We start from the raw sequence: 27,172 nt of genomic DNA, 5'->3' as shown, positions 1-27,172 counted from the left end.
CGGGAATTCTTTGAATCAAATCGTGAAATCTCAACACACATTACGGTCAAACAGTAGTTAAAGATGAGCACGTTGCCGCTCCTTTTAAACATTATCTTTACTGAAACGATTAAAAAATGCGTTATCTTTACTAGTAGGTTTTTGGAACAGACACCTTACACTCGAACCGTTGTTTTAACCGAGCTGTATGTCATCAGTATCTCTATCAACCTATATTATCATTGAAATATATGATTTAGGTTTAATTGATATTTCGAGTTAAAGATTACCTCTGCCTTGCAGATGCCTGCGTTGTGAACCAGCGCTTTGTCCTCAGAAGATGGATGTGCGAGTACACGAGTCGCTGCTAGTCGGCAATGTGCAGATACTACAAGCCTCCTGCAATGGCTTCTTTTGCGAAATAACGCAATCGTTATTGCAAAATAATGCAATACGTTTGCGATATAACGGAATTATTATTGCGAAATAACGCAATTCTTTAGCGATATAACGCAATTATTATTGCAATATAACGCAATTCGTTTGTGAAATAACGCAATATTTTTATTTTTTGAGTGGCGGGAATAAGCTTCCATAGATTATTCTGAATACAGTTGTTATTTAAATACATCTAGTGCTTTTTCTCCTCTATGTGTTCAACACAATCAACATCTCTATTCTGTAATGTCTTCTCCAATTTCTTGTCTCTTAGCCTGATATCATTGCAAGCCTAACTTTCTTTCATGCTGCAAAACAATCATATTTTTATTACAATTTCCCAACTGATCTCTCTTTATAACCCACCACAAATAATGTACTGATGTTTTTCCATCTTAAAAATGTTGGAAATGAAGGCATTTTCTATGTATACATAGATAGATTGATCAAACTAACTAACTTACTTACTTACTTTATTTGACCCCAGGGGGACATTTGGTTTTTTACGGTTCTTTAAATAAATAAATACATAAGTAGGTAGATAAATAAATAAATATACACACACACTTTGATCTGAACACAAATTGGAGTTATTATAAGGCAAGAAAAATTCCAAAGAAAGAAAAGTTTGGGCTTGGCTGTCACAGTCACAGTGAAGCATTATGCAGACATATTGCTGTTGGTATAGAGCCCAGGTTGAGCTTCTTGACACAATTCTGCTGAATAATATGTTGGCTGAAAGTTCTCAGTGTTAGTGAGTCAGAGAGAGGATGTGCGACATTGCTCATGATGGCACTCAGTTTTGTTTTGATTCTCTCCTCCTCAACTACCTCCCAGGGGTCCAGAGTCTGTCCCATAACTGAACCTGCCCTTTTTAATTAACCTGTTGATTCGGTGGGCCTTTCTTACAGTGATGTTACCAGCCCAGCACACCACAGCGTAGAAATTTACACTGGCCATCACAGAGTTATAGTAAATATGGAGGATGTTACTTCCAAGATTAAAAGGAACACAGTCTCCTAAGGAAAAAGAGCCTGCTCTGCCCTTTCTTATATAGTTCCTCTGTGTTCTGAGATCAGCCCAACCTGACATTAATGTGGACCCCCAAGTACCTGTAGGAGTGAACCATCTCTACATCCACTACCCGAATAGTGACCAGACACAGAGGCTGTTTGGTGTGGTGAAAGTCAGTAACCAGTTCCTTGATTTTGCTGGTGTTAAGATACAGACAATTCCTTTATCAATACATCCCATACATGCACAATCAACTGTCAATTTCTGAACGTGACAGTAAGAGGTGTACAGGGTAAAGGAGAATGTTCTTTGTGGTTCTCCAGTGTTGCTCACATTCGCATCAGAAACATAGTATGAAGTATGCTGAGAAATTAAATCATGTATTTATTTCTAGTAGAATTGCCTACTGCAATGTTTTATTCACAGGCTCTTCAAATTGCTCATTATGCTGCTTTTATTTAAATCAACATGCTACTCCAAGACTTATTGCAATAACTAGAAAGTATGACCGTATAACTTCAGTTCTTATATCTTTGCACTAGCATCCTGTTAAGCTTAAAGGCATATAAAACCTTAAATGGCCTAGGCCCTACCTTGCTTATCTGAACTACCAAAACTCACCGTAAGATTTCAAGATGCTGGTCTACTAAAGATTCTAATAATTAAGAAAATGAGGTACCCCTTCAGTCTTAGCTCTTAAATCCAGGAATCAGAATTCTACACACAACACCCCATAATGACAACATGAAAAATGTTTACTTGAGGTTTTTGCAAATTTATTAAAAATAAAAAAACTGAGCAATCACATGTACATAAGTATTCACAACCTTTCCCATGAAGCTCAAAATTGAGATCAAGTGCATCCTGTTCCCCCTGATCATCCTTGAGATGTTTCTGCAGCTTAATTGGAGTCCACCTGTGGTAAATTCAGTTGATTGGACATGATTTGGAAAGGCACACACCTGTCTATATACGGTCCCACAGTTGATAGTTCATGTCAGAGCACAAACCAAGCATTAAGTCAAAGGAATTGTCTGTAAACCTCCGAGACAGGATTGTCTCAAGGCACAAATCTGGGGAAGGTTACAGAAAAATTTCTGCTGCTTTGAAGGTCCCAATGAGCACAGTGGCCTCCATCATCCATAAGTAGAAGAAGTTCGAAACCACCAGGACTCTTCCTAGAGCTGGCCAGCCATCTAAACTGAGCCATCGGGGGAGAAGGGTCTTAGTCAGGGAGGTGACCAAGAACCTGATGGTCACTCTGTCAGAGCTCCAGATGTCCTCTATGGAGAGAGGAGAACCTTCCAGAAGGATAACCATCTCTGCAGCAATCCACCAATCAGGCCTGTATGATAGAGTGGCCAGACGGAAGCCACTCTTGAGCAAAAGGCACATGGCAGCCAGCCTGGAGTTTGCCAAAAGGCACCTGACGCACTCTCAGACCATGAGAAACAAAATTCTCTGGTCTGATGAGACAAAGATTGAACTCTTTGGGTTGAATGCCAGGACTCACGTTTGGAGGAAACCGTTCACCGCTAATCACCAGCCAATACCATCCCTACAGTGAAGCATGGTGGTGGCAGCATCATGCTGTGGGGATGTTTTTCAGCAGCAGGAACTGGGAGACTAGTCAGGATAAAGGGAATGATGACTGCAGCAATGTACAGAGACATCCTGGATGAAAACCTGCTCCAGAGCGCTCTTGACCTCAGACTGGGGCGATGGTTCATCTTTCAGCAGGACAACAACCCTAAGCACACAGCCAAGATATCAAAGGAGTGGCTTCAGGACAACTCTGTGAATGTTCTTGAGTGGCCCAGCCAGAGCCCAGACTCGAATCCGATTGAACATCTCTGGAGAGATCTTTAAATGGCTGTGCACAGATGCTTCCCATCCAACCTGATGGAGCTTGAGAGGTGCTGCAAAGAGGAATGGGCAAAACTGGCCAAGGATAGGTGTGCCAAGCTTGTGGCATCATATTCAAAAAGACTTGAGGCTCTAATTGCTGCCAAAGGTGCATCGACAAAGTATTGAGCAAAGGCTGTAAATACTTATGTATATGTGATTTCTCAGTTTTTTTATTTTTAATAAATTTGCAAAATCCTCAAGTAAACTTTTTTCACATTGTCATCATGGGGTGTTGTTTGTGGAATTCTGAGGGAAAAAAAATTATTCAATCCATTTTGGAATAAGGCTGTAACATCACAAAATGTGGAAAAAGTGATGTGCTGTAAAACGAGGCACAAAAATGCCTCATGGGGTGGCTGGTCCACTTACACACTGCTGCAGCCTTTCCTTCTTCTCACTTCTTAACTTCCTTCTCATAGCATTGGGCCAATTGGTGCTTCTCATCTGTATGCTCCCTTGACCAAGAGAAGTAATTCTTTTTAAGCTATAGCCCATAGAGACTTCAACAGCAGCGGTCCTTTCCATCCTGACCCATCTTGGCTGCCTCGAGCTGTGTCACCAGACCGCTCAGGGTCGGTTGTCCTCTCGTCTTCCTTCACGCTTGATTCGGCATACCTCAAATCCCTGGAGAGGACCCCACCTTGATTGCACTCACTCCTCTACACATTTAGTGGGGACAATTTGTCCCTAGAGTGCCAATCCTTCACGGGACCACTAACCACACTGCCTTTTCTCACACTGCAGCTGGCTGGCTTGTTGTTTTTCTCTCCGTCTCTCTCTCCAATCCAATGCTGTACTCTCCTTCTCTGCCTTTCTCCTTGTGTTTTTTTTACTCCCCCTTTTAAAATGGGGACGTGGTACAGCTGTGATGATTAGCAGCTCCCGGCACGAATTTGGGTCATGGATGACCCTACACCTATGCACTTAAGTGTAAGGCCACCCCTTCCCGCACTGCACTCAGGAACCAGTCTCGTCACGCCAACACACCCTTCCTACCTAGACACGAGTGCAGCAATCATTTATTTAAAAAGATGCCGATCAGCCATGGACCTCACTTTACCACGTCAATAAAAGGAAAAAATTAAATTTTAGCCTCTATCCCTATATTAACTGCACTGTGGTGCAGACAAAAGTCTTATTAAATTGGCTAAATAAAACAAAATTTTGACATTAACAATGACACACCCATTAGAAGACTGTGTTCAAAGGTCAAAAGGTAGATGATAAAGATGGAAGTAGCACCAAATGCCATCCTGGGCGCCAAGAAAGAAAATGAAAGGGCTCAACAGCAGCCAATGTTTATTGTTAACAATTATTAAAATGGTAATAAGAACATCATTGCTATAAATTCTAATAATGAAGAGTATGCTGTGCTATAAGAATGTTTCATACTAGGGGTGAGCAATACATGCAAAATCCTATTATCATGATATTCTAAAACTTTTACACCATAATGGTATATATCATGGTATAGAACTAAAAATCTAAAAATATGTCTAAAATTAAGTCCTCCTGACTTAATGTGTATCAAAACGATTGCGGAGGTCTTTTTTTTTTTAAACATATAAGATCAAATACACCATTTATTTGTATTATGTTTGAACAGTCATGCAAAACTACAGTTAAACAAACCAGACAGACAGCAAACTTACCAAGTAACAAATACTGTTTTAGAATGAAACCAATCTGGCAGCAATGCAAATCTCTTAACTAGAAAATCCACAATGTAACCCCTTGCATGTAATATTATCACACAACTTGGAATGCAAACAATACACATATCATCAAAGTAAAACAACTGTCTTACAACTGCAAAACTGCTAGTATATGCAGTTCACATGGGAAAGAACACAAGGCTGTGGATGGAACAAGTTGCATGTAAGAGAGCAGTTTTGTAAAGAGCACAGCACACATCAAATTGATGCTGTGTACTTTATTCTAAAATATATGAAAACATTGCAGTACACAGACAGCATATTCAGTGATGTATGCAAAAAGACAGTGTTCTTTGGTTGTACTTGCATCTGCTGTAAAACCGAGCATGTGTGATTCAACACACATATCAGCATTTCAACGTAGTTTTACTCTTATCACCTACAGTAATTTGTGGCGAAGTACCAGGTTTCATCAGCTCATCCAAGTTAACAAAGAGTGGAATAATTGCAAGTGAACAGAATTTTTTTTTTTGGTCACATGCAGTTCACTCCAAGGACAATGTACCACCTAACCTTTGCTCCTTTTCACACATCAAAGTGATGTTGGCAATGTAATTTGTATTTTAAGCTCTGTGAAAACACTACCATGCAATTTCAGGCAAGTTTCTATTTTTTTTAGTATAGTTGTCTGGAGGAGAGTGAGGGGAGACAGCAATTCAGATTTGGGTAGCAACATAAAATACATGTGATTATATGTATGTGATTAAAAACCCGCTGTGCATTCTTCATTGTCTTTTTTCATCTCTACAGTTGCATGTACTATTAAAACCACATGCCATATTGGGTCACAAGGCAATGAAATGGCCACTCCCCACCACAACACGTGCATCTCAAAGACTGATTTCCTGGGGCCTCATGTATAATGCCGTGCGTAGAACTCGCACTATAACATGGCGTAAGCACAGAAGCCGAAATGTGCTTACGCACAGAAAAATCCAGATGCAGGAATCTGTGCGCATCTAACTTCCACGTTCTTCCGCTACATAAATCCCGATCAGCGTGAAAACTAACGCTCGTGCACGCGCCTTATGTAACGCCCCAAATCCTCCCAGAATTACGCCTATTTGAATATGCAAATCAATATAAATCGCCCTTAAGCGCAGCCTTCTGTGAAAAGACAATGGGAAAAGCACAGGGAAAATATAAGAATTTCAGCGAATACCAAGTGGAGGCAAAGGAAAAACATACTATTTGTTCAAATAAACCGTGGTATAATCAACAAAATGAAGTTGATCGAGTGACATAGCGTGTTGGAGAAACTTGAAAGCTCACATTCACAAAATTGCACAGTGCCGGAAATAAAAAAGAAGTCACATATCAAAGTTGCCATGAAAAGAAGAGTTGTAAGCCCACTGTCTGAGTGTCATATGAAAGCTTATTAGGGTACAGAGAAAAAAGGCACACGGTAGGGAAAAAGCACGAAATGTCAACTTTAATCTCGAATTTTCCACTTTAATCACGTAGTTTATTTTGTCATTTAGTAGAACATTATAAACTTCATCTTAAAATCGTTTAATTAACCAGTTTCTCAAAATTACATCGTAATTAAAGTAGCACGTTAAATGCTTTGTTTTGGATTTGATCTTCTACTCGTATGTGATCTATGTGTGTGAATCACTACTTGCTTCTTAAACTGGCTCTCTTCCTCCAACTGGACACAGAGTCCATTACATTTGTGATATTACAGCTCTCTGAATAACTAAAATACTGAGATGTATACGTGATGTCATTTTCATGATGATAGGAGCTAAAGCACATTATTAAACATGTGTTTCATGAGCCTCGTGCTCATGACAAGCATTTATCTTTTGTCGAAATTTGTCGCTGCGTTTTTAGCTGTGTTGTTATTTTCGCTTTCTGTTTTATATTCAATATATATTGGCGTGGCCGCCCCAAGAGTCCTTGCTTTTCTTTCCCCAAGTAACCGATCGCCACACAATCAGCTCTGTAATAGACGTTAAGCCATCTGTAAGCTTAGCGCCGATTCTTCAAAACGTTTAAAGAACATTGAAATATCTTCGTAGTACATGTTTAATTATTCTATCCTTCACGACACTCCCAGTAAAGAATATAGATTATTTAAATGAAGTTAAAGTTTTATGTGTATAATTTAACAAACATATTTTGCTGCATTTCACCTTAAAAATGATATCGTCATCATATGTAAATACGCTTTATAAAGTGGCCCAGGTTGTGAGATATTATAACTGTAGTGCAAGTTTACAGTGGGGTGATTGTACTTATAAGTCCTAACCGTTCTACAAGGAGCAATTGATTGAGTGCATTTAAAGTTCTTGGGATTAAACTGTTTCTGAACCGCGAGGTCCGTACAGGAAAGGCTTTAAAACATTTTGTAGTGGCTGAGACAGCGTGTCCTTAAAGCTGTATACCGATAATTCTCTTTCCGATCAGCTGCTGCTGTGATTCACACTCAGATACAGTGATATAAATACTCCGAGTCGAGCATTGAGAGTAATAAGGAAAAAGATGATCCGTTGTGGCAACTCCTAACGGGAGGAGCTGAAAGAAGAAGAAGAAGAAGAAGTAAGAGTAACAACGCTAAAGCAGTTGTGGTATTTGGAATACTATGGCTGTTCCCTGGACCATTATATTGTTACGAGTTAATTACAATCAGATGCATTACACTAATAAACAATATGCGGTTAGTTTCTGTGTATTTATAAAGCCGCGTCATGAAAATAATGAGTAATCACACAAGAACAGTACCATTGCTTTGACGCTGGGTGCCGCCCGTTTGCAAAACCGAGTGGAGAACTTGCGTACGACAAGGCATGAGGTACCGTGGAAAAGTGCGTGGCTTTACGCCAAGTGTAGGTTTTATACATCGCGATTTGAACGTGGAAAAGTTCTTACGCAACATTTCTGTGCGTAGGCACCGTTTATACATGAGGCCCCTGGTGTGTTGAACGTCATTAAAAATTTATATGAAAATTTGACAAATGTCTACCACTGTCCTACTTGTATTGTGAACAATTAATAGAGCACTGTAAAAACTGGCTGACTGTTCCCAAACTAACATAACTGGTTTCTCCCTACTGGTGACATGAAAGGACTGTCATGCTTAATCCTTGCAGCCATGATCTAAAACAACTATACAGGCAAATAAAGCAAACAATTAAATGTGAACACCTGCTAAACTAGAACATACCACATGAAGAACAGAAATTAAGATATTCTGGAATTTAACTACATTAATCTGGCATGCACCAAAGCAACTGGCAACAGTTTCACACACTTTGTAGGATTGTCTCCTGAACAAATATGCAAATACTGCTTTTTACTAAAAATGTATAATTCAAACAGACCAGTGGTTTTAAAAAATATGCACACACTCACACAAAAAGACTTGATTAGGTATTTTATTTTCACACACTTTCACTCAAAAGAAGTGTCTGAGTGAGCAAAACAGACACAATATCCATAGGATTAATACAAGTGCCATTAAGAAAGTGCAAGACAGCCTTATTTACCTGTGGATACATTGCACATAACTGATAAACCCATAGTAACCAAAGTTACTACATAAATTATACGGATGTTAAGAAAAAATGCTGTACATATTGCACATAATAATCTTGCAAATCACAGAAATAGATGAGGTAACAGCTTTTCTAATACACAAAACAGAAAGGAGCAGCAGGAAGGCTTAAAGAAAAAAAAAAAGTTGCATAAAACTAGACACTTCTGAGAGGAAGGGAAAAAATTATGGATAAACATTTCAAATCTTTCCTGAGGAAACAAGTACCAAAAGTTGTTGCAAATTACTGAAATAATTTTGGAATTAGTTCTTTCAGAAGCTCTTGTATGGCAAGAAATTAATATTGCTATTCTATATAAGGAGGGCTTTTCTGTTCTATTAAATGTCCTGGTATTTGAATGATTCTTTAAATACATATTAGTACTGTATTAAGTTCACTTTACTACTGTAGAAACAGTTCCATTAATAAATCTGCATTACTACGCTTACCATACACACCAAAATAAACTATAAAAGTACACAAAACACTGCTAAATTCTTTTACCAATACTGATGTGCATTCAATGCAAACGATAAACTATGTAGAAACACCTTTACCCATGCTGTCCATGACAATGCCCTAAGCACAGGTATGGAGTAAATATAAGGTATATAAAAGGTCACTAGCTCAGTAAGACAAACTTAATACAGCTCATTTCTTAAAAATCCCTCCTAAATCCACTAGATACAAATATTTGTTGCAGACATCTACCTTTTGTGGAATTTTCCTTCTAGCAAACATAAAATATACACCATTTTACAGTTGTAAATGCCTCAAAAATATTTGCCAGCAACAAAGACATTTAATTTTATTGCAACTGTACATAAAGAGCACCATGCTACCTGAAAAAATTCTATAACGTCAATTTCATGAGGTTAAAAGTACAATATTTCATTTACAAAACTAAAGTTTAGTCTGCCATGTTAAATTAGATAGTTTTTAAGTTAGCAGAATACAATTTGAGTTTAATCAAACAAACAAAAAATATTTCAAACTCTATGATCCTGAACAGTCTGTATAGGTAGTGACCATATTTCCTCTTCGCTGTGTGACAGTTCTGCAATGCTGTTTTGCAGATCCTTGGAATTTGTTTTCAGTCCGCACTGTGTGCTTATGGTTATCACCAAATCTACTAAATGTAAACATTTTTTCAATATCTTCAAACATATTATCAAACATTCCAGCACCAAAAGAAAATTCCTGAAAATGCTGTTTGTGACGGTTTTGTGCTTCCTGGTGGGCCCTAAAGTGGTTTTCAAAGTGCCTTTTTTGTTGGGATTCTTGATTCTGTCCAAACATATCAAAATCTTTAAATAAATCATCAAAATTAAAAGTGAATGGTTGATGAAAATTTGGTCCTTTTCCACCTTCTGTACTTGAAAAAGACTGGTGTCCAAACTGATCATACTCTTTTCTTCTTTTCTCATCAGAAAGTGTTTCATATGCTAAAAATAAACAGATAAATATAAACATAAAATACCAATTCAAGATTCAAGATAAGATTACTAAAATGTATGAAAATTTAGTCATTATTTCTGCATCTCAAAATGCTTTACATCTTTTTACTCCCATTAATAAAAAGGAACAACTATACTGTACAAATAATCCTAACAGAAAAGGTGATTTACTATGAGCAATAGAAGTCAAAATTGAATGAATTCAAAATGACAGCTGGAGTTTGTACAAAGTTTGCAAACACCATTGCAAAAACAGTAAATTCATCTTATCTACAGATATTATCCAACACAAGCAAACCTTAAAACTATGTTAAAGGATTACAAGTCAGCTGAAAATTTGTATTATTACATGATGCCTTGTATCTAAACCGTTAAGAAAAACAGTATATTCTTAAAAAGCAATCCCATGTGAAAAAATTCCATGGAATTTTGGTCATGTTGCTTGTGAAGAGAATACTACATTTCACCATTATTACAGTACAAATCACCCATTTTCTAAACCATTTAATTCTATTTAAGATCACAATATGTCAGTGAATACAGTACAAATAAAATCCTTTCACTCACCATCCCTATATTTTTCTATGGCTGTAGAAACCTATCAATCTAATCTTTCAGACATTTAAAGAAATAACATGTATAACTTATGGAAGCAAAGTAGCAAAGGCTTCACCACCGGGAATATTTCACAATTTATATGAGATAACTCTGAGAATTTACATTTTAATAGGAAATGGGTCGTCCAAATAAAAATAGTCGATGCAAAACAAAAGGCTAAGGCTCCCTTTAAATCCAAACCGATAAGCAGAATTAGGAAACTGGAGTAATGGATGGATAGCTTCAATAATTTAAGAATACATTAATCCTTTCCCAAAACATTTTAGATGATACGTTTATTTATTTAGGCTTTGCTCCACCTAAAATGCAGCTTTTAAAATGGATTATTATTTGAGTCATTGCTATTTTTATATTGTATGAGGCATGATTTGAGATTTTCAATTTCAAAGCCACACACCACAACAAATCACAAACCCACCCATCATTTAGCATTCAGCTATTACCACTGTGTCGTAGCAAGACTGCATATATATGTCTTGCTAGCATGTTCATTTTTACCCTTTCATTTTCCTGTACTAAAATACACATATTGTAAACTTAAACTCAAATTATTTCTATCAAACCCTGATGTATTATTTATACAAAAATGAATACAATGAGACTAAAATAATTTAAAAAGGGTTAACTACATTTTCGTAAAATCACTGCTAACGGTTACAATCATGCTAATAAATTTTTTTAAAGGGACAAATTTTCACTATCTGAAAATGCTATGCCATTTGAACACGAGTTGTCATTTGAACATGTCCAAAGGATCTTGCCTGTACTCCATAGCATAGCGTTTTCAAAAAGTGGTGTTTTTATGTATGAATGTGTGGACGCGCATGTGCAAGCGAGGCAGAGAAAATTTGGTAATCAATCAAGTGGTTACTGGAATATAAAAACTTTTGCAAAGATATAATGAAACAAGTGTGCTTTTATTCAAGAATGAAACTGAATAACAAAAATTCAAGTGACAACAATACCCAGAAGACACGATTCACCAGCGTGTGTGTGTCCGTTTATATTCCTTTAACGATGTCTTTTACGGGTAGCAAAACTTTACACTGGGTGTTACAGACTGCATTCAAAACCTTCTTTATAGGTGCATATACCATCAACATGACTGCCAGATCTAAACACTAGCGTGGTCAACTGCTCGCGTACTAAAGTGACTACAGCTGCAGGTGGAAGTCCCATTTTACTTTATGATGCCAAGCAGAGTTGCACTGCAGTGCAGCAGTCTATATTAACCAGTGAATCGCTGTGAAGAAGCTGTCTGTTGTTACACTCCTGCCTTTGTCCACTCTGATAGTAGTCACAGGATATTGTATCTTTGATTGCCGGTACAACAAATTGTTCTGAGCAGGTATCAGCCACTGCACCAACTATGGTCGTTGCTGCTCTTGTGAAAAGAATGCAGATAAACGCCATCAACTCAGAAAGGGAGAGGCAAGTTTGTTGTACCACGTGAACGTCAACTCAATAATAAAAAAACAAACGCCAACTTTTACAGGTAGCCAAAATTAACACCGGGTGTTACAAGGTCAAAATAAATGTATGTTTTTATTATATAATAATAATAATAATAATAAATGATAATAGCAGCTCGCTCCTCAAAACGCAGAGCGCCCAGTCTCGAATCCGGGACCTTTGGGTTATAAGGCAGTGGGGTTCTTCTCTGCACTATTCAAGAACACATTTAAACTCCCTGTCGATTGACATTTGAGCTTGGGTTTTTAACTCATTGACAGCAACATTTAAATCAAATGCTTTTTATTTTTTTCTTTGGTTATATTCTTGAATAAAACTGCACGTGTTAATTTGATATTTGGAGTCTTCACACATTATACACTCCCCGTAATTATTAATATAACATGAAAAAGATTCTGCTTTAGGCTTGTATTCAGCATTTCTGGCCTCACTTTTCCTATCACGCTACACTTACCCAGATCTTTGTAGACAAGGAACAAGCATGAAATGCATGTATTCCAAATAACAATATACTATATTATTTACCCTATACAACTCCAGGCACCTCATACGCAGATAAGGAGCCTTGGCTTGAGCTGGGAGAAATTCTTGCCCTAATCGAGCTCTGTCAAGGTGGGGTCTGAGGGTTGGGTCTGAGATGGGAAAGCAGGCTGCTTGTGCTGATTGAAACAGTTACAAAACAAAAAGGCGCTGATGGAGAGGTGGGCAGGGATTACAAGCTTTTTTGTTGGCTTCATGAATTCTAATTCTGACCAATATAACCAAAGAAAAAAGAAAGCAGGTCACGGCAGGCGGCTAATATAACAGCTCGGATGGTGCAATGCTAAGAATTGTTGAATCCCAATCAAGAGCTTCTGGGTTTGATGCTGGCAGCTTCTCAAGTTTCCCGTTTTGACTAGACAGCTGCTCTTATTGTTAATATTATACAATAAAAATATACATTTGATTTGCGTCTGTAACAGCCACTGTAAATTTATAGTGCTTGTCAAAGTTAGCGTTTTTTTTTCAGTTTTATTCTCTCACTCACGTTCACGCTCCCACAACACCTCCCTAAACCCCCAATCTGATGCTGTTTTCAGATAGACGTGTACTTGACTGGGAATAACTGTGGATGTTAGTAGTGCGGCTATTACAGATGCAAATCAAATGTATGTTTTTATTGTTTAATAACAACAATATGAGCAGCTCTCTACTCAAAACGGTAAACTTGAGAAACTGCCAGCATCGAACCCAGAAGCTCTTGATTGGTATGCAGCAGTTCTTAGCATTGTAATACACAAGCTGTCGTATCAACAGCCTACCATAACCTGCTTTCTTTTTTTCTTTGGTTATATTCTTCAATAAAAGCGCACTTGTTTCATTATACATGTACCTTTTGTGAAAGTGTTTATTTGATATTTGGACTTAAGGCTTCACACCTTATACACATGTCGTAAATGTAAAAAGGACGGTCCTTGGGTGTGTGTGGGAACTGTTAACATTTGAATCTGATGATTGCATATAGCGCGGAACTGACCTCTCTGTACTACTCTGTCCTCTGCATCTCCTGGAGTTCAAAAGAAACATCAGCATGCAGGACGTGGACACTGACCAAGAGATCGGGGAAAAAAAAAACAAAAACAAAAACGCGGTCACTGACTACAACCGCATGAAGGTATGCCAATGAAAATAATGTTGCATTAGTGCAACAACGTTTTCCAGTCATTCTCAGTCACGCATACCACTCACATCCACAGTTTTCCCAGTCTCAGTGTCGAGGGGGTATAACAAAACAAGTTTGTTTGTTACACCACGTCTTCATCTGAAAACTGCGCCAGATTTTTGTTGCAGTGGTGGTGTCTGTGTGAGCTTGAACGTGAGTGAGAGAATAAAAACTGGGGGAAAAAAAAAAACGCTAACTTTGACAAGTACTATAAATTTAAAGTTGCACATCAAATGTATATTTTTATTGTATATTAACAATAAGGGCAGCTCACTACTCAAAATGGTACATTTGGGTAGCAGCTGATATCGAAACCACAACCTCTTAATTGGAAGGCAGCAGTTCTTAGAATTGCACCATGCAAGCCATCGTATCAACCGCCTACCATAACCTGCTTTCTTTTTTTTTTCGGTGAAATTCTTGAATAAAAGTGCACTTGTTTTGTTATACTTGTACCTTTTGTGAAAGTGTTTATTTCATATTTGTATTTCAGGCATCACACATTATACATTTCATGTCTACATTTTGTCAATTATTACTAAAACAAGAAAAACATTTCTGTGTTAACAACATTTTTACATGGAGATTGTTGTTGACACGGAACACATGAAATATATGTACAGTAATCCCTCGCTATATCGCGCTTTGACTTTCGCGGCTTCACTCTATCGCGGATTTTAAATGTAAGCATATCTAAATATATATCACGGATTTTTCGCTGGTTCATGGATTTCTGGACAATGGGTCTTTTAATTTAAAGTACATGCTTCCTCAGTTTGTTTGCCCAGTTGATTTCATACAAGGGACGCTATTGGCGGTTGGCTTAGAAGCTACCCAATCAGAGCATGTATTACATATTAACTAAAACTCCTCAATGATATAAGATATGCTTCCCGCGCGGTGCTTGTTTGCTTCTCTCTATTTTTCTCACTCTCTCTGCCTGACGGAGGGGGTGTGAGCAGAGGGGCTGTTTGCACAGAGGACACGGATGCTCCATGCCGCTTTATCGTGGTGCTTCTGTATACTTAAAAGCACATATTGATTTTTGATTGTTTGCTTTTCTTAGCGAGCGCTCTCTCTGACATTCTCTGCTCCTGACGGCGCTCCTTTGAAGATATGTTTGCATTCTTTTAATTGTGAGAAAGAACTGTCATCTCTGTCTTGTAATGGAGCACAGTTTAAATGTTTGACTAAAGGGTGTTATTTCATGTCTAGAGGGCTCTAATAATGTTAACAGGGTGGAAAAGTTTATAAGGGCTTAAAATATATAAAAATAACTATACAAACATATGGTTTCTACTTCGCAGATTTTCACCTATCGCATCTGGAACGCAACCCCCGAGATCGAGGAGGGATTACTGTATTTCAAATGACGATGTACTTTTTAACCCTATAAAGCTCCAGCACTTCACTCGCAGATAAACACTGAGCACTGAGAAACTTCTTTGCAAAATGATCTGCAGCGGGGAGGATGGGATACGAGGCTGCTTGCTGCTTATCAACACATTTACAAGACGAAAGACGCTGATGGAGAGATGAAAAAGGATTTAAGGTGGGCCGGATTTACACATTTTTTCCTAACCTCACAGGTGGTGCAGTGGTAGTGCTGCTGCTTTGCAGTAAGGAAACTGTGGAAGATTGTGGGTTCGCTTCCTGGTTCCTCCCTGTGTGGATAGCGCTTTGAGTACTAAGAAAAGCGCTATATAAATGTAATGAATTATTATTATTAGGCTCTGGTAATTCTAGTGTTAACAGAATAAAGCGAAGTCCGTTAAAAATCTAACAAATACCAAAAACATTATTATTATTATGTTATCCAGAGGTGTTCTAGACGTGTTCAGAAGTGTTCTACACCTGTCTAACATCTCCTGTTTGTCATGCCATGAAATAATTGGGAGGCACCACACTCATGACACTTTGGAAATTTGAAAATGTCCTGAAAGGTTGTCATGGAACTGTGTAATTTATCCTTTGGAAATACTAGTAAATATAATCAGACAAACTCAGGGAGACAAGTTTCATCAAGTGTAGTTGTTAACTTTTACATTCCTTTCAACTAGAAATTGTGTAACATACATGTAGCTTAAGTGGCACAGAATTCAAACACTAACTTGAAGTTCAAATCATCTAACATGCAGTGATTTATGCCCGAGCAGAAAAATTAAAACTCTAAAACCACATTTCCAAAAGAAACGCTGTAACACCATTCAGCAGGTGCCATTAAAAGATACAGCAGACTGCATCACTTAAAACTTAGCTCTTCTTTGCTTTTTATGGAAAAAATCTATAAATTTCCAATCAGCTATGGACCCTTAAAAAAAAATAATAAATGTTGAGGTATTCAATAATGCAAATGTTTAGGTTGAGCTTTGTTGCCAATTGAGGAGTACATTACAAGCTTTCCTGAATCATTCAAATAAAAATTGAGGTATTTTATAACTACTTTCAGACCTCAGTGCATAGCCAGGCCACAGTACCACTGATGTGCACGTGCACGCGCGCACACACACACACACACACACACACACACACACACACACAACCTCTCTAACTACACATGATTAAATTAACAAAATCCTACACATACCTGTCCAAACCAAATATGCTAAGGTGCCAGAAGCAGATGTTCTATTCAATTATACTAACATACATTTTAAAAATGTGGTTGAGGAAACACTATTAAAAAATTTGTTAGATTTCAAAATAGATTTCACATACCTTCTGCAATTTCCCGGAACTTGGCTTCTGCATCAGGACTCTTATTTTTGTCAGGGTGATACTTCATTGCAAGTTTATGAAAGGCCTTCTTAATCTGACGCTCAGATGCATTTTTTGGTACACCCAGAATTTCATAATAGTCCTTCTTAGCCAATATCAGCTCCGAAATCAATAAAACACATACTGCAAACATGAACACAGACTGTGCAGTTGCCATAATTATTGACTCTGAAAACAAAAAAAGTGTATTTTCATAATTATAAAACAAAATACAAATAGGTACACAAAAAAAATCTTTTAGACAACTTTAAAAAGTTTTTTTTTATTTCATTGTATCTTTGAATTTGCATGCGAGTTACACACCAACTATAGCCATAGCAACTTCCAAGGACAGTCCAAGGCAAACTACTTCAAAGTTAACCCTTCATAATATGCACTAGAAATTCACTGTAATTTTTAAAAGAGAATTACATAAAATTTGAAAACACAAATAGTGCAAGATTAGTGCTGAAGAATCACCTTAAACTGTTCGTTTCAGAAGAACAGTAGCATTCTGCGCTTTCTTTTAGGCTGGAGACATACAATGATAAAATAAACTGAATAACCCTCACCTGTATTGGGTTTGACAATATAGTAAACTGACAAAATCGGTGATAAAAAAGAAAGGTCAAAATAATAGGTGTTCAACTCCCCCAAATGAAAATGTCACTTTAACATTGAATTAAAATATTACTACAATTTGGAAATTACCATACCACATCTGTTTGTGGATTTACAAAAAAACTGTAGAATTTGAAATTACAATTACGTCATATCGTACGTATTTTTTTCATAACAGCTGAAAAAAATCCTGACACCTATATTACCTTCTGAAAAATATTACACAGCATACCAATCATCACAATATTTTATCCGTGAAAATTAACCAACCTGTAACATTTAATTTTAGTCGCAGCCGACGTTAAAATTACTAAAATGTGCACAACTTGGACACGAGATATTCAACTCTCATTAACTTCCGACTTTAACCAGCGATCTGTGTTAAGGTATCTGCTTTATGGAATGCAGATACGTAGTAGTAAATGCGATGCACTTATTGTGCACGTCATGAGATGTATAATGATCCCAAGAAATGTCAACTGCAAGACAAGCCCCAATCAGAATAAAAATAACGGGGTAAATTCGGCAGCAATCAGAAAGGGAGCTAAATATACACAATGTAGTGAAATTCGTAATTAGGACCATATTTAAAAATAAAAATTCACTCACGTAATGTGTAATATTTAAAAAAACAACATCAACTCGCCACTCTATATTTTAAAATAACTAGGATGGGCGTTTAAGAAGAGGAAATCCAAATAAGTCTCGCATCACATATTTGAACATGAATTTAAAACATAACACACTATTTAAATCCAGAGGATAAACACAACATACAATAAAAATGGATGCTTTTTATTACGCACAAGCATAACTGAAAAATTTGATTCAATTTCAGTTTCCAAAAAACTGCTTACTTCAGAAATAAAAGGTTCAGAAAACAACCACCGGCTCTATAAAGCAAAATGCACACTGTTGCTCAAACAAAACCACTTCTCATTATTTAATTAATGAAAAAATAAAACTAAAAGCACACTAACCTGAGCAACACCACTACCGCCTCGGCTATCGAGCTTTCAGTGACGCAGCACTCCCACTGACATTCAACTTTGAGACAAAACATTCCAGAACCGAAACAACACGAAGCGTTACCTCATTGGCTCACTTTCTAACCACGTGATCAAAAAAGCTAGCGCACGTGGAACACTCCACTTTCGGAGGCGCCAACACTATGTGATGTGCAACCCGGAAATAATAATTCTACGTACAGGAAGCTGGAGAGCCAATTGATTAGGTCTATAATGTATTACTGTATTTTGCAGGGTTATCAAAAATGCCTCGATATTGTGCTGCTGATTGTTGTCAGAATCGTGGAGGTGTTTCTTCGAAAGATAATAGGAAAATTAGTTTCTATCCGTAAGTTTTAATTTGATATTTTACTCTGAACAACGTGAGCACTAACAGGATAATATCGTGGTGCACCTTAAATATAAGTAGTGTCTTGTTCCATTTCTTTTATGTTTGTACTTACAGTAGCCCCATCTTTTAAAAAAAATTATACAATAGATTATTAAATCACTGTTATATTAAGCTTTTGCTTTTGTAAACTTTATTCAACGTATTTATATAACGTGCTATGTTAAATACATCATTCAAAGTTGTTTTTAATTCTTGAGTTATATGAATTATAATTTTGTGTTACTCAGGAGATTTGGTTAATAAAATCAATACAGTGAGCATGTGTTTTATGTCGATAACTGTATGTTTCATTCTTTGCATGTATTATTTAATTCCTCTGACTTGCCTGTGTGTGTGTGTATATATATATATATATATATATATATATATATATGTACTGTATGTATGTACGTACGTATATGTATAATATATGCAAAATTGGAAAAGTATGCAAATTACATAATTTTGTTCATATTTTCCCCGCATCCTGATATTTTAATGGGACTTTTTTTCTGTCAAGTGTAGTAGATTCTTAAAAATTTTAATGGCCATTGCATCCCAGTATGTTTTTTTTCCATTGACCTGATTACAGGAGAATATATGAAATGTAGTCTTTATTGACAGTAAAAAAATAATATTTTTTAAGCAATATGCAGTAAACCATACTTCTATTCACGATTATTTTTTATTTTTAATAGGGCAGTGCCCCAACTCAGCTGTCAGGAATGTATAATACTTGTGTTTATTAAATAGTTATTTATGCTGTGCCATCTATCTACTGTATAGTAAAATGCTACAGTTTGTGTCTGTGTCTAGGCCCTCCAAGCAATTTGATTGGTCAGTTTAGCTTAGCTTTGCGTCAGTTCAGTCTTTGCACTTGTGTTGGGCAAGTGAGTCTGAGACAATCCAGGATACAGAGAAAAGCCTTAGGATGAATGCTAATGGCACATATATTGCAAGACATATCAAATATTTTAAAATTTATTTTGTTACATGGCTTCAGTGGGTTGCTGTTTTCTTGTATCCTTGTAGCCTTATTTGTTTAAAAATATTTCTTTGGTTTACTTTTTTTTAAATAGTATTTCAGTACAGAAAGGAATTATGTCCAGTGTACAGAGTTATTTGGATTGTTGTTTATGTGGTGTTTTTAAACAACTGGAGCACACAATTAAGTTAAGTTGACTAGTTAAACACTGTTTTTTTTAACCTTTTGAGGTTTAAAATGTCCAAGTTACTCTACAGACATGGATGCTGGACAGAGTTAGGTGTTTTCACACAATACACCTACTCCCATACTAGGAGAAACACTCGGGCAACCAATAATCTTGCAACCAAAAACCTAACAAAGCTGCTAGACCATGTTTGTTGTCCATTGTTACAGATGGAGAGCTTTTGGAGGAAAAAAAAATCTTACTTTTGTGAAATTTATTATATGTATTATAGCATTAACTGCAGCACTGCTGATGATCTTTTGCATTTTTACACAGTGTAATATTTTTGGATGACAATTTTGCACAACACTCGTAATTTTTTGACGTTAGTCAGAAAGGTTCAGTGGAAAATGACTATGCAACTTGTTTCTTGTTTCTAAGTCTACATCTGCCATTAAATCATCCACTACTGCTAGAATTTATGGAAAGGGCACATAGAGTTGTAAACTTTTCCATAACAAGGTAGCATATTTTTGGCACAGTGTACACATGCATTTGACCACCTTTCAATATTTTTTCTTTCTTTTGGCCATAAACAGAAAATATTCCAAATGATATTTGTGTACTGGCTGCTTGTAAAGTAGAAACTTTGAGTCTGGTGAGTTCATGAGCATACACCACTCAGCCATGAATGTTTTATTTCTTTTGTAATTGGGGTATCAAATTGCACAATATTCAGATAATATAATTCTACACAGAGTCTTCTCTGCATGAAGTTCTCTTTCTTTCTTGTTCATGTACTATTTAGTGTAGCACAATTCAGAATAAAGAGCAAGTAAAGGTGTTTGACACACACTATTTCGCTTTTCAAATTTTGCAACCTGCATTTTCTTTGTAGGGTTGCAGAGAGCTGGAATCATGTTACATACAAACAGGAGTCAAGTTTGGCTGCATCTCCAGCATATCGTAGGTCTCACACATGTCAATTGCTCATACCAATTTAGAGTCACTAAACTTTACTTTGGAAGATGAAGAGAAACTGAAGTCCCCAAGGAAATCCCACACACAAACATATGGTTAGGATGTCTTCACATCTCCACAGTGATACTAGGCATTGTGCCACATTGATTTGCACTTCGGTTTAATCCACAGAATCAAAATCTCCTCAACACCATCTTTTAGTCACCTCTGTGAAGTCCTGCATGCTGTATAGAAGCTATATGCTAGTTGTTCAGCTACAACTTGTAATGTTTCAAAGAATTAAACTAAGGCTTCCTTCCATTGCAGTGACTGAACAGCTGTTTCAAACAAAACCAGTGTGTTTACCAGTTATTGCAGAATTTCATTTTCCCAGTAAAATATTTTTCCGTATTTTCTAATCTTAATAATATTGTACAGGTGTGGGCAAAAGTAGGTTTACAGTTGTTTGTCTGGAAAAAGACATGAAGGTAATGGTTAATACAATAATAACTTTATTAACTCAAAAGACTGACACAATGGCACAGTGTCATTGGTTAAATTACAGCCATCATTACGTAAAACATAAATTATAAGAGGATATGAAATAATAATAAAAAAAGAAGCAGCAGACAAATGAGAAAAAATAATAATACAATAATAATACAAGAGTAAACTCTGTGTTTTACATTCAACTGTAAACCTACTTTTGCCCACCCCTGTATACTCTTAAATTTGTTTTCAGAAGTTAAATAGCAGATCAAAAAATGATTTCATTTTAACTTAATCCTTCATTATAACAAAGTACAGGGTGGTCCAGATCTAATTATGCAGATCCAGATCGTCTGGATGACTTTGATTTAGGCGGAGACGATTCTTCATGTCGTCAGTTCACACACTTCTCGATGGTCCGGGATTTTTCGGGTGATTTTTCTATGTAATAAATGTAACAAGTTATAGCGTAATGAAAATTGCATAATTAGACCTGGGCCACCCTATATATTGCTCTAGTCATTTTCTTTTTGTTTTTATTTTGTATGATTTTTTTTTATACTTAATGAAAAGACATTTTATTAACATGGTGATGTCATGCATAACAGCATACCAGGATTATTTTTCAATGTAGATATAAAGTAAAAGTACACTAATATACTTTAAGGCCTTAGAAAACAGAGGCTGAATATATAAATTAAACTCTTCTTTTTTATCTTTTCTTTTGTAGTGATTAGCCATTATTAAGATTTGCCATGTACCCATTGAAGATGTTTATGTTACTAGTGGTACTGTATGCTGTTTTAAACGTACTAATGCAATAGCACACAACTACAACATTATTCCTAAATTCATGTATAATGCATGATTTAATGATTTGTTTGCATGAAACATGTTTGTTTTTCATTAGTTATTTAAAATATTATTTGCTGACACTTTTATCTGTGATTGCTTTTGTAACTTTTTTTTTGCATTTCAGGATAATGTAAGTACCAATAAAAAAAGGTCTTAGTATGTGAATTAGAGCAACTTACCAGAAAGTTGTGGACATGCAGGAAGAAACTATTTTATTAAGATTGCCAGAGTATTGATGAGAATTGCTAGTAGTTAAATGGCAAACAGTCGCTTTATTCCACAGAATTTTCAAAATTTTACAATAAATGACAGTTTGGTTAAATTGTAAATTATGTATGCTAGTAAACTGCAGCAAATCATCACATTTGATTTATAGAACGTTTTAAATTTCTGTTTTTGTAGATGTGTAAAACATTCAATTAAAATATTAAATAAATGTTTTGTATTTATGATATTTAAAATAGTTTGTTCCCTTTTAAACCAAGTACTTATATATAACGATTTATTGTTTGAAGGTTTACTAGCTATTAATTTTATTCTGCAAGTTTAGTATATACTGTATGTACTTCTAAAGAAATACATCTTTGCTCTCTGTTTTTTTTTTTTTTCTTTTATATTAAGCCTGTGGTGTTTTAATCAGTATTTACTGATTTTATTCACTTTTATGAAAAATAACTTGTTAGGATGGCTATACCTGTACAAATAAAATGTTTCCCTGGAATAAAGTGTTTTTCAGGCTGTGGCAGATGCCCTCACAGAAGGTGGTGGAGGCTAGAAGTTTTGTTTGGAAGAGCGTATTCACAACTATTGGAAACAAGACTTATATTTATTTAGAATTCTTTGTTAGAAGTTAGAACTTTGTATTATTTCTTATTTTAATAGTCTATGAAATATTATTGTTTAATCAAATTTAGGTTATTTCAGTTTCTGCAGAAAACATCAGTTATGGCAATAAATATACAGTATGTATGTGCATTTTACTATGTGCATTGTCAGATTTTCATGAATGTTAATATTTTTGTATTTTTTTTGTATATTCATTTTGCAGTCTTTATTTTTTTCTTAACCATAATGTTCATTCTTGCCATCATTTTGTGATATTTATTCTATTAATTTGTTAATATCCTTTTGACTAGGAAGGTTTTTAGTATATTTTATCATAAAAATAAATACAAAGCAGTAGATCAGTTTTCCTGATCCAATTTATCCACTACAGATCTGCATGGAGACAGAATATAACCTAACAGAGTCCGACACAAAGAAGAAAGGATATGGCACTTATCTAGATAGTTCTCGGGCGGCACTGTGGTGCAGTGGTAGTGCTGCTGCCTCACAGTTAGGAGACCCGGGTTCGCTTCCCGGGTCCTCCCTGCGTGGAGCTTGCATGTTCTCCCCGTGTCTGCGTGGGTTTCCTCCGGGTACTCCGGTTTCCTCCCACAGTCCAAAGACATGCAGGTTAGGTGGACTGGTGATTCTAAATTGTCCCGTGTGTGCTTGGTGTGTGGATGTGGATGTGTCTGTCCTGCGGTGGGTTGGCGCCCTGGCAGGGATTGGCTCCTGCCTTGCACCCTGTGTTGGCTGGGATTGGCTCCAGCAGACCCCCGTGACCCTGTGTTCGGATTCAATGGGTTGGTAAATGGATGGATAGATAGTTCTCAATCACAAAGCATACTCAGTAGCTTAGTTTTGTTATTCTATATATTTTAAGAAAATGCACAAATTTCACACCAAACATGCCCCATTCGAGAAAGTTCTACACTATGCCACAGTGCCTCTTTTAAAAATGTTGAATCCATATGTTGTGATAAGTGCTTATATGTAAATATTATAATCATTATTGAATATATGCAAGTCAAAGAATTTTTTAACAATTTTTTTTTTATATATATATATCAAGGTTTCCACTTCAGGATAAAGAACGCTTAAAGAATTGGGTAATGAACATGAAACGAGAAAATTGGGTGCCAAGTAAACATCAGTATTTGTGTAGTGATCATTTTACAGCAGACAGTTTTGACATCCGCTGGGGTATACGTTATCTCAAACATACTGCTGTTCCTACAATATTCACCTTCTCTCATGACCATCATGAAACTCAAGCAATGCAGGTAATCAAATACAGTTTCTAAGAAATATAATTAAACTTTTTTATACCATAATTAATACATGATTACAGGTAATGAATGCATTGTTATTGAGAAAATCATAGTGTTTTATGTTTCCAAGTTTTTTGTCTTTTCTGTCTTTTTCAGTTTTGAAAACAATGAAGTTATCTTCGATATACTTTGAGTAGTAATATGCATTCATTATCCAACAAATATTATATTAGTCTGTACTGTAGTATCTTTTATAGGTTTTAGGATAATGAAACAGATTATTTTTGTATACTCATAAATCAGACTTGAAAGTGCTAAATTTGAGAAAAAAATATAGAAAACATATTTTTGAATGTTCATGATCACATATCTTCCTATTTTCAGATGAGTATTAATAGTACAACGGCAGAGTGGTGGCTCTGAGGCTAGGGATCTGCACAGGCAATTGGAAGGTTGCCGGTTCAAATCCCTTAAATGCCTAAAAGGGACTCTGCTCTGTTTGTCCCTTGAGCAAGGCCCTTAACCTGTAATTGCTGAGCGCTTTCAGTAGTGAGAAAAGCGCTATATAAATGCAAAGAATTATTACAACAATTTAAACATAAAATAACAAAACGCTTATCATGCAGTTGCACAGCCCTTGTACATGATATGTTGTTTTGAGATGCTTAACTACAGTCACTTTTAATTATTGTTTGTTTCTGACTTAAGTCACCTGTTCAGCAAGGAAAAATGTACCGTCAATTCAGTGCGTGATTTGGCCACTGTAAGACTACTGGTTTGTTACCTTGATGAACTACTTTGCTTCTTTGGCGATGTTTTTATGCACTTCTGAAGTCACGACACGTTAATAAACGGTTGATGAGCAAGTTCCACAGGCAACCATGCTTGTCCAAGCCACGACAACACAGAGTCTCATGTCTCTTTACTGTGAATGGGAGCAGGTGGTTGAGAAATACGTTGTTGGACTAAAATAATTAGAATCTTTAGTAGCCCCCTTTTCAGTTGTTGCTTAATTGTGCTTTATTGTTTTAAAAGCACACTGTGTCAAAATAACAGGTCAGGGAGAATGTGTATCATGCTACATCTAGATTAAAAAAATTGCATGTTGGACAAGGTAACTAAAAAGAGCAATGCTCACATTGAAAATGCTTTCAAAATTCCTAATTTTAAGCCCATTAAAATTTCAAAAGAAGAAAAGGGATAAGTGATCATTATGTTTTGTTGTCATTATCGAGAGAGAACCAGTTGTCATTTTGCTGTAAAGAATGGTTTAAAGGTTTAGTTTACAGTAATCATAAGTCATTTACCTTTAAGCTGACATTCATAACAAACATAAAAGTGACAAGTGACCTAAAGATTAATATATAAAAAGTGTGATTTAATATCTTAGATTTTTAGGTAAAGTGGAGTTTATATGAAGATTAGAAATACTCATCAATTCCTTTCTTTTTAGATTACATATTGACAATTCCTGTGTTGTCAATATAGAATATCCTATAGTAATTCTTGCAATATGGTTTTTGTAACACATTTTGCTATTTTATTTATTTGACTTTGGCTAGAAAAGTGATTGCTGGTGTCAGAATTTAATTAACTTACATTGTGCAAAAGTGTTTTATTCAGTATTATACTGGGTTGTCACAAGTGCTTACTTTATCTTTTAATCTTTTAAACTTAATTCACAGGAAGAATGGTCAAATCGTCATGCAAGAAAGAAAAAGTCATTCCGTAAAGGCAAGAAAATGGATCATAAAGAGGCAGATATGTACGTCAAACATTCTCCACCCCTGAAGAAAAAATCAGTACTTCTAAAATTGGAAGATAGAAGAGAAGTAACAGCGAGTTTAGAATGTATAGTAAATGAAAAAACACTTGTAGAAAGTGAAGAAAATACAATGGAAAATATGACCCTTGAAAAATTATTTAAACAACAAGAAATGTTTCTTCAGATGCAGGACCCATGCATTTCAGAGTTTGTGACAGAAGAACCAAGTAACCAGCTGAAGTCTGTTTCACTGGAATTCAGCTCTGAATCAGATTCTGCTAAAGAGCATGATTTATTAAATGTGACAGCTCAGTTTATTTGTGAAAATTCTGAAAAAAATAGCACTCAGGCTAAACAGGATAAATTGGTTAGAGATAATAATTCATTTATTATAATTCCTGTAGATGAGGAACAGGACTTAAAAAAAACAGTTGTGGACATGGAAACAAAAATATTCAGTTATGCAAGTTACATCTTGCATTCTGAGCATTCGTATTGCAGACAGGACACTGATCGGGATCATCTTTGGAATAAAATTGCCAGTCTTCATGCAAAGATAACACAGCTGGAAAAAAAAGAAGAAGTGACATTAGCCAAACTAAATTCTCTTGCTAGTCTTATAACTCATTTAAAACAAGAAAACATTGTTTCTGAGGAGAAGTTAAAGGCTTTAGAAAACTATTTTACAACGCTTGAATTTGCAGTGGTGTAATGTTTTGTATTATTTATAATTTCCTATGGTGTAAAACAAATCACATCTTAATTTATACAAATATTTTGTTGCATTTGTCTCATAATTGTGCCTACATGTTTAGTGTGTCTTAATCAGGGAAGAAAAGAAAACTTCTGGTTAAAAACTCCACTGCCATCTCTCCTAAACACATCCATGTTTCCACAGGTATGTCATCTAGACCACCAGCCTTCCCATTCATTCTTCGTCCTCTTAATAGCTGCCCTTACTTACTCCTTGCTAATCTGTTGCACTTCCTCCATTCTCCAACTTTCTCTCTCTCTCTCATCAACCTCTCAATGTGCTCTTTCCATCTGCTCAACACACTCTTCTGGCTTGTGTGTACATTTCCCTCATTATCCTTAATCCCCCATAGCTGAGTGATAGTATTAAATTAAATCAAACCAAACTAAACCGTAAAAATTTGAACAGGTTCTTCATACGGCATTGCATTGTTGTGTTATATATCAGATCTCTGTATAACTTTCCATTTGGTACAACAGAATG

At 36.0% G+C, this 27,172-nt stretch overlaps 2 protein-coding genes across 2 annotated transcripts; one reads left to right on the top strand and one right to left on the bottom strand.

The window, feature by feature from the left end:
• Positions 1-8,416: 8,416 nt before the first annotated feature.
• dnajb9a (DnaJ heat shock protein family (Hsp40) member B9a) lies at positions 8,417-18,307 on the bottom strand. Its single transcript, XM_039760939.1, has 3 exons — positions 18,202-18,307; positions 16,562-16,789; positions 8,417-10,038 (listed from the first exon to the last, which is right to left on the bottom strand). The coding sequence occupies exons 2-3, from the start codon at positions 16,776-16,778 to the stop codon at positions 9,590-9,592; spliced, it is 666 nt and encodes a 221-aa protein (XP_039616873.1). The 5' UTR covers positions 16,779-16,789; positions 18,202-18,307; the 3' UTR covers positions 8,417-9,589.
• An 83-nt stretch (positions 18,308-18,390) lies between these two features.
• Positions 18,391-26,710, top strand: LOC120533866 (THAP domain-containing protein 5-like). Its single transcript, XM_039760938.1, has 3 exons — positions 18,391-18,577; positions 23,972-24,182; positions 25,856-26,710. Exons 1-3 carry the CDS (start codon positions 18,495-18,497, stop codon positions 26,645-26,647), a joined length of 1,086 nt encoding a protein of 361 aa, XP_039616872.1. The 5' UTR covers positions 18,391-18,494; the 3' UTR covers positions 26,648-26,710.
• Positions 26,711-27,172: the final 462 nt, after the last annotated feature.

Source organism: Polypterus senegalus, chromosome 8 (genome assembly GCF_016835505.1).
Source record: "Polypterus senegalus isolate Bchr_013 chromosome 8, ASM1683550v1, whole genome shotgun sequence".
Taxonomy (NCBI): Eukaryota; Metazoa; Chordata; class Cladistia; order Polypteriformes; family Polypteridae; genus Polypterus; species Polypterus senegalus.
Note: the sequence above shows the minus strand (reverse complement) of the source record. Positions and strands in the feature narration are given on the sequence as shown.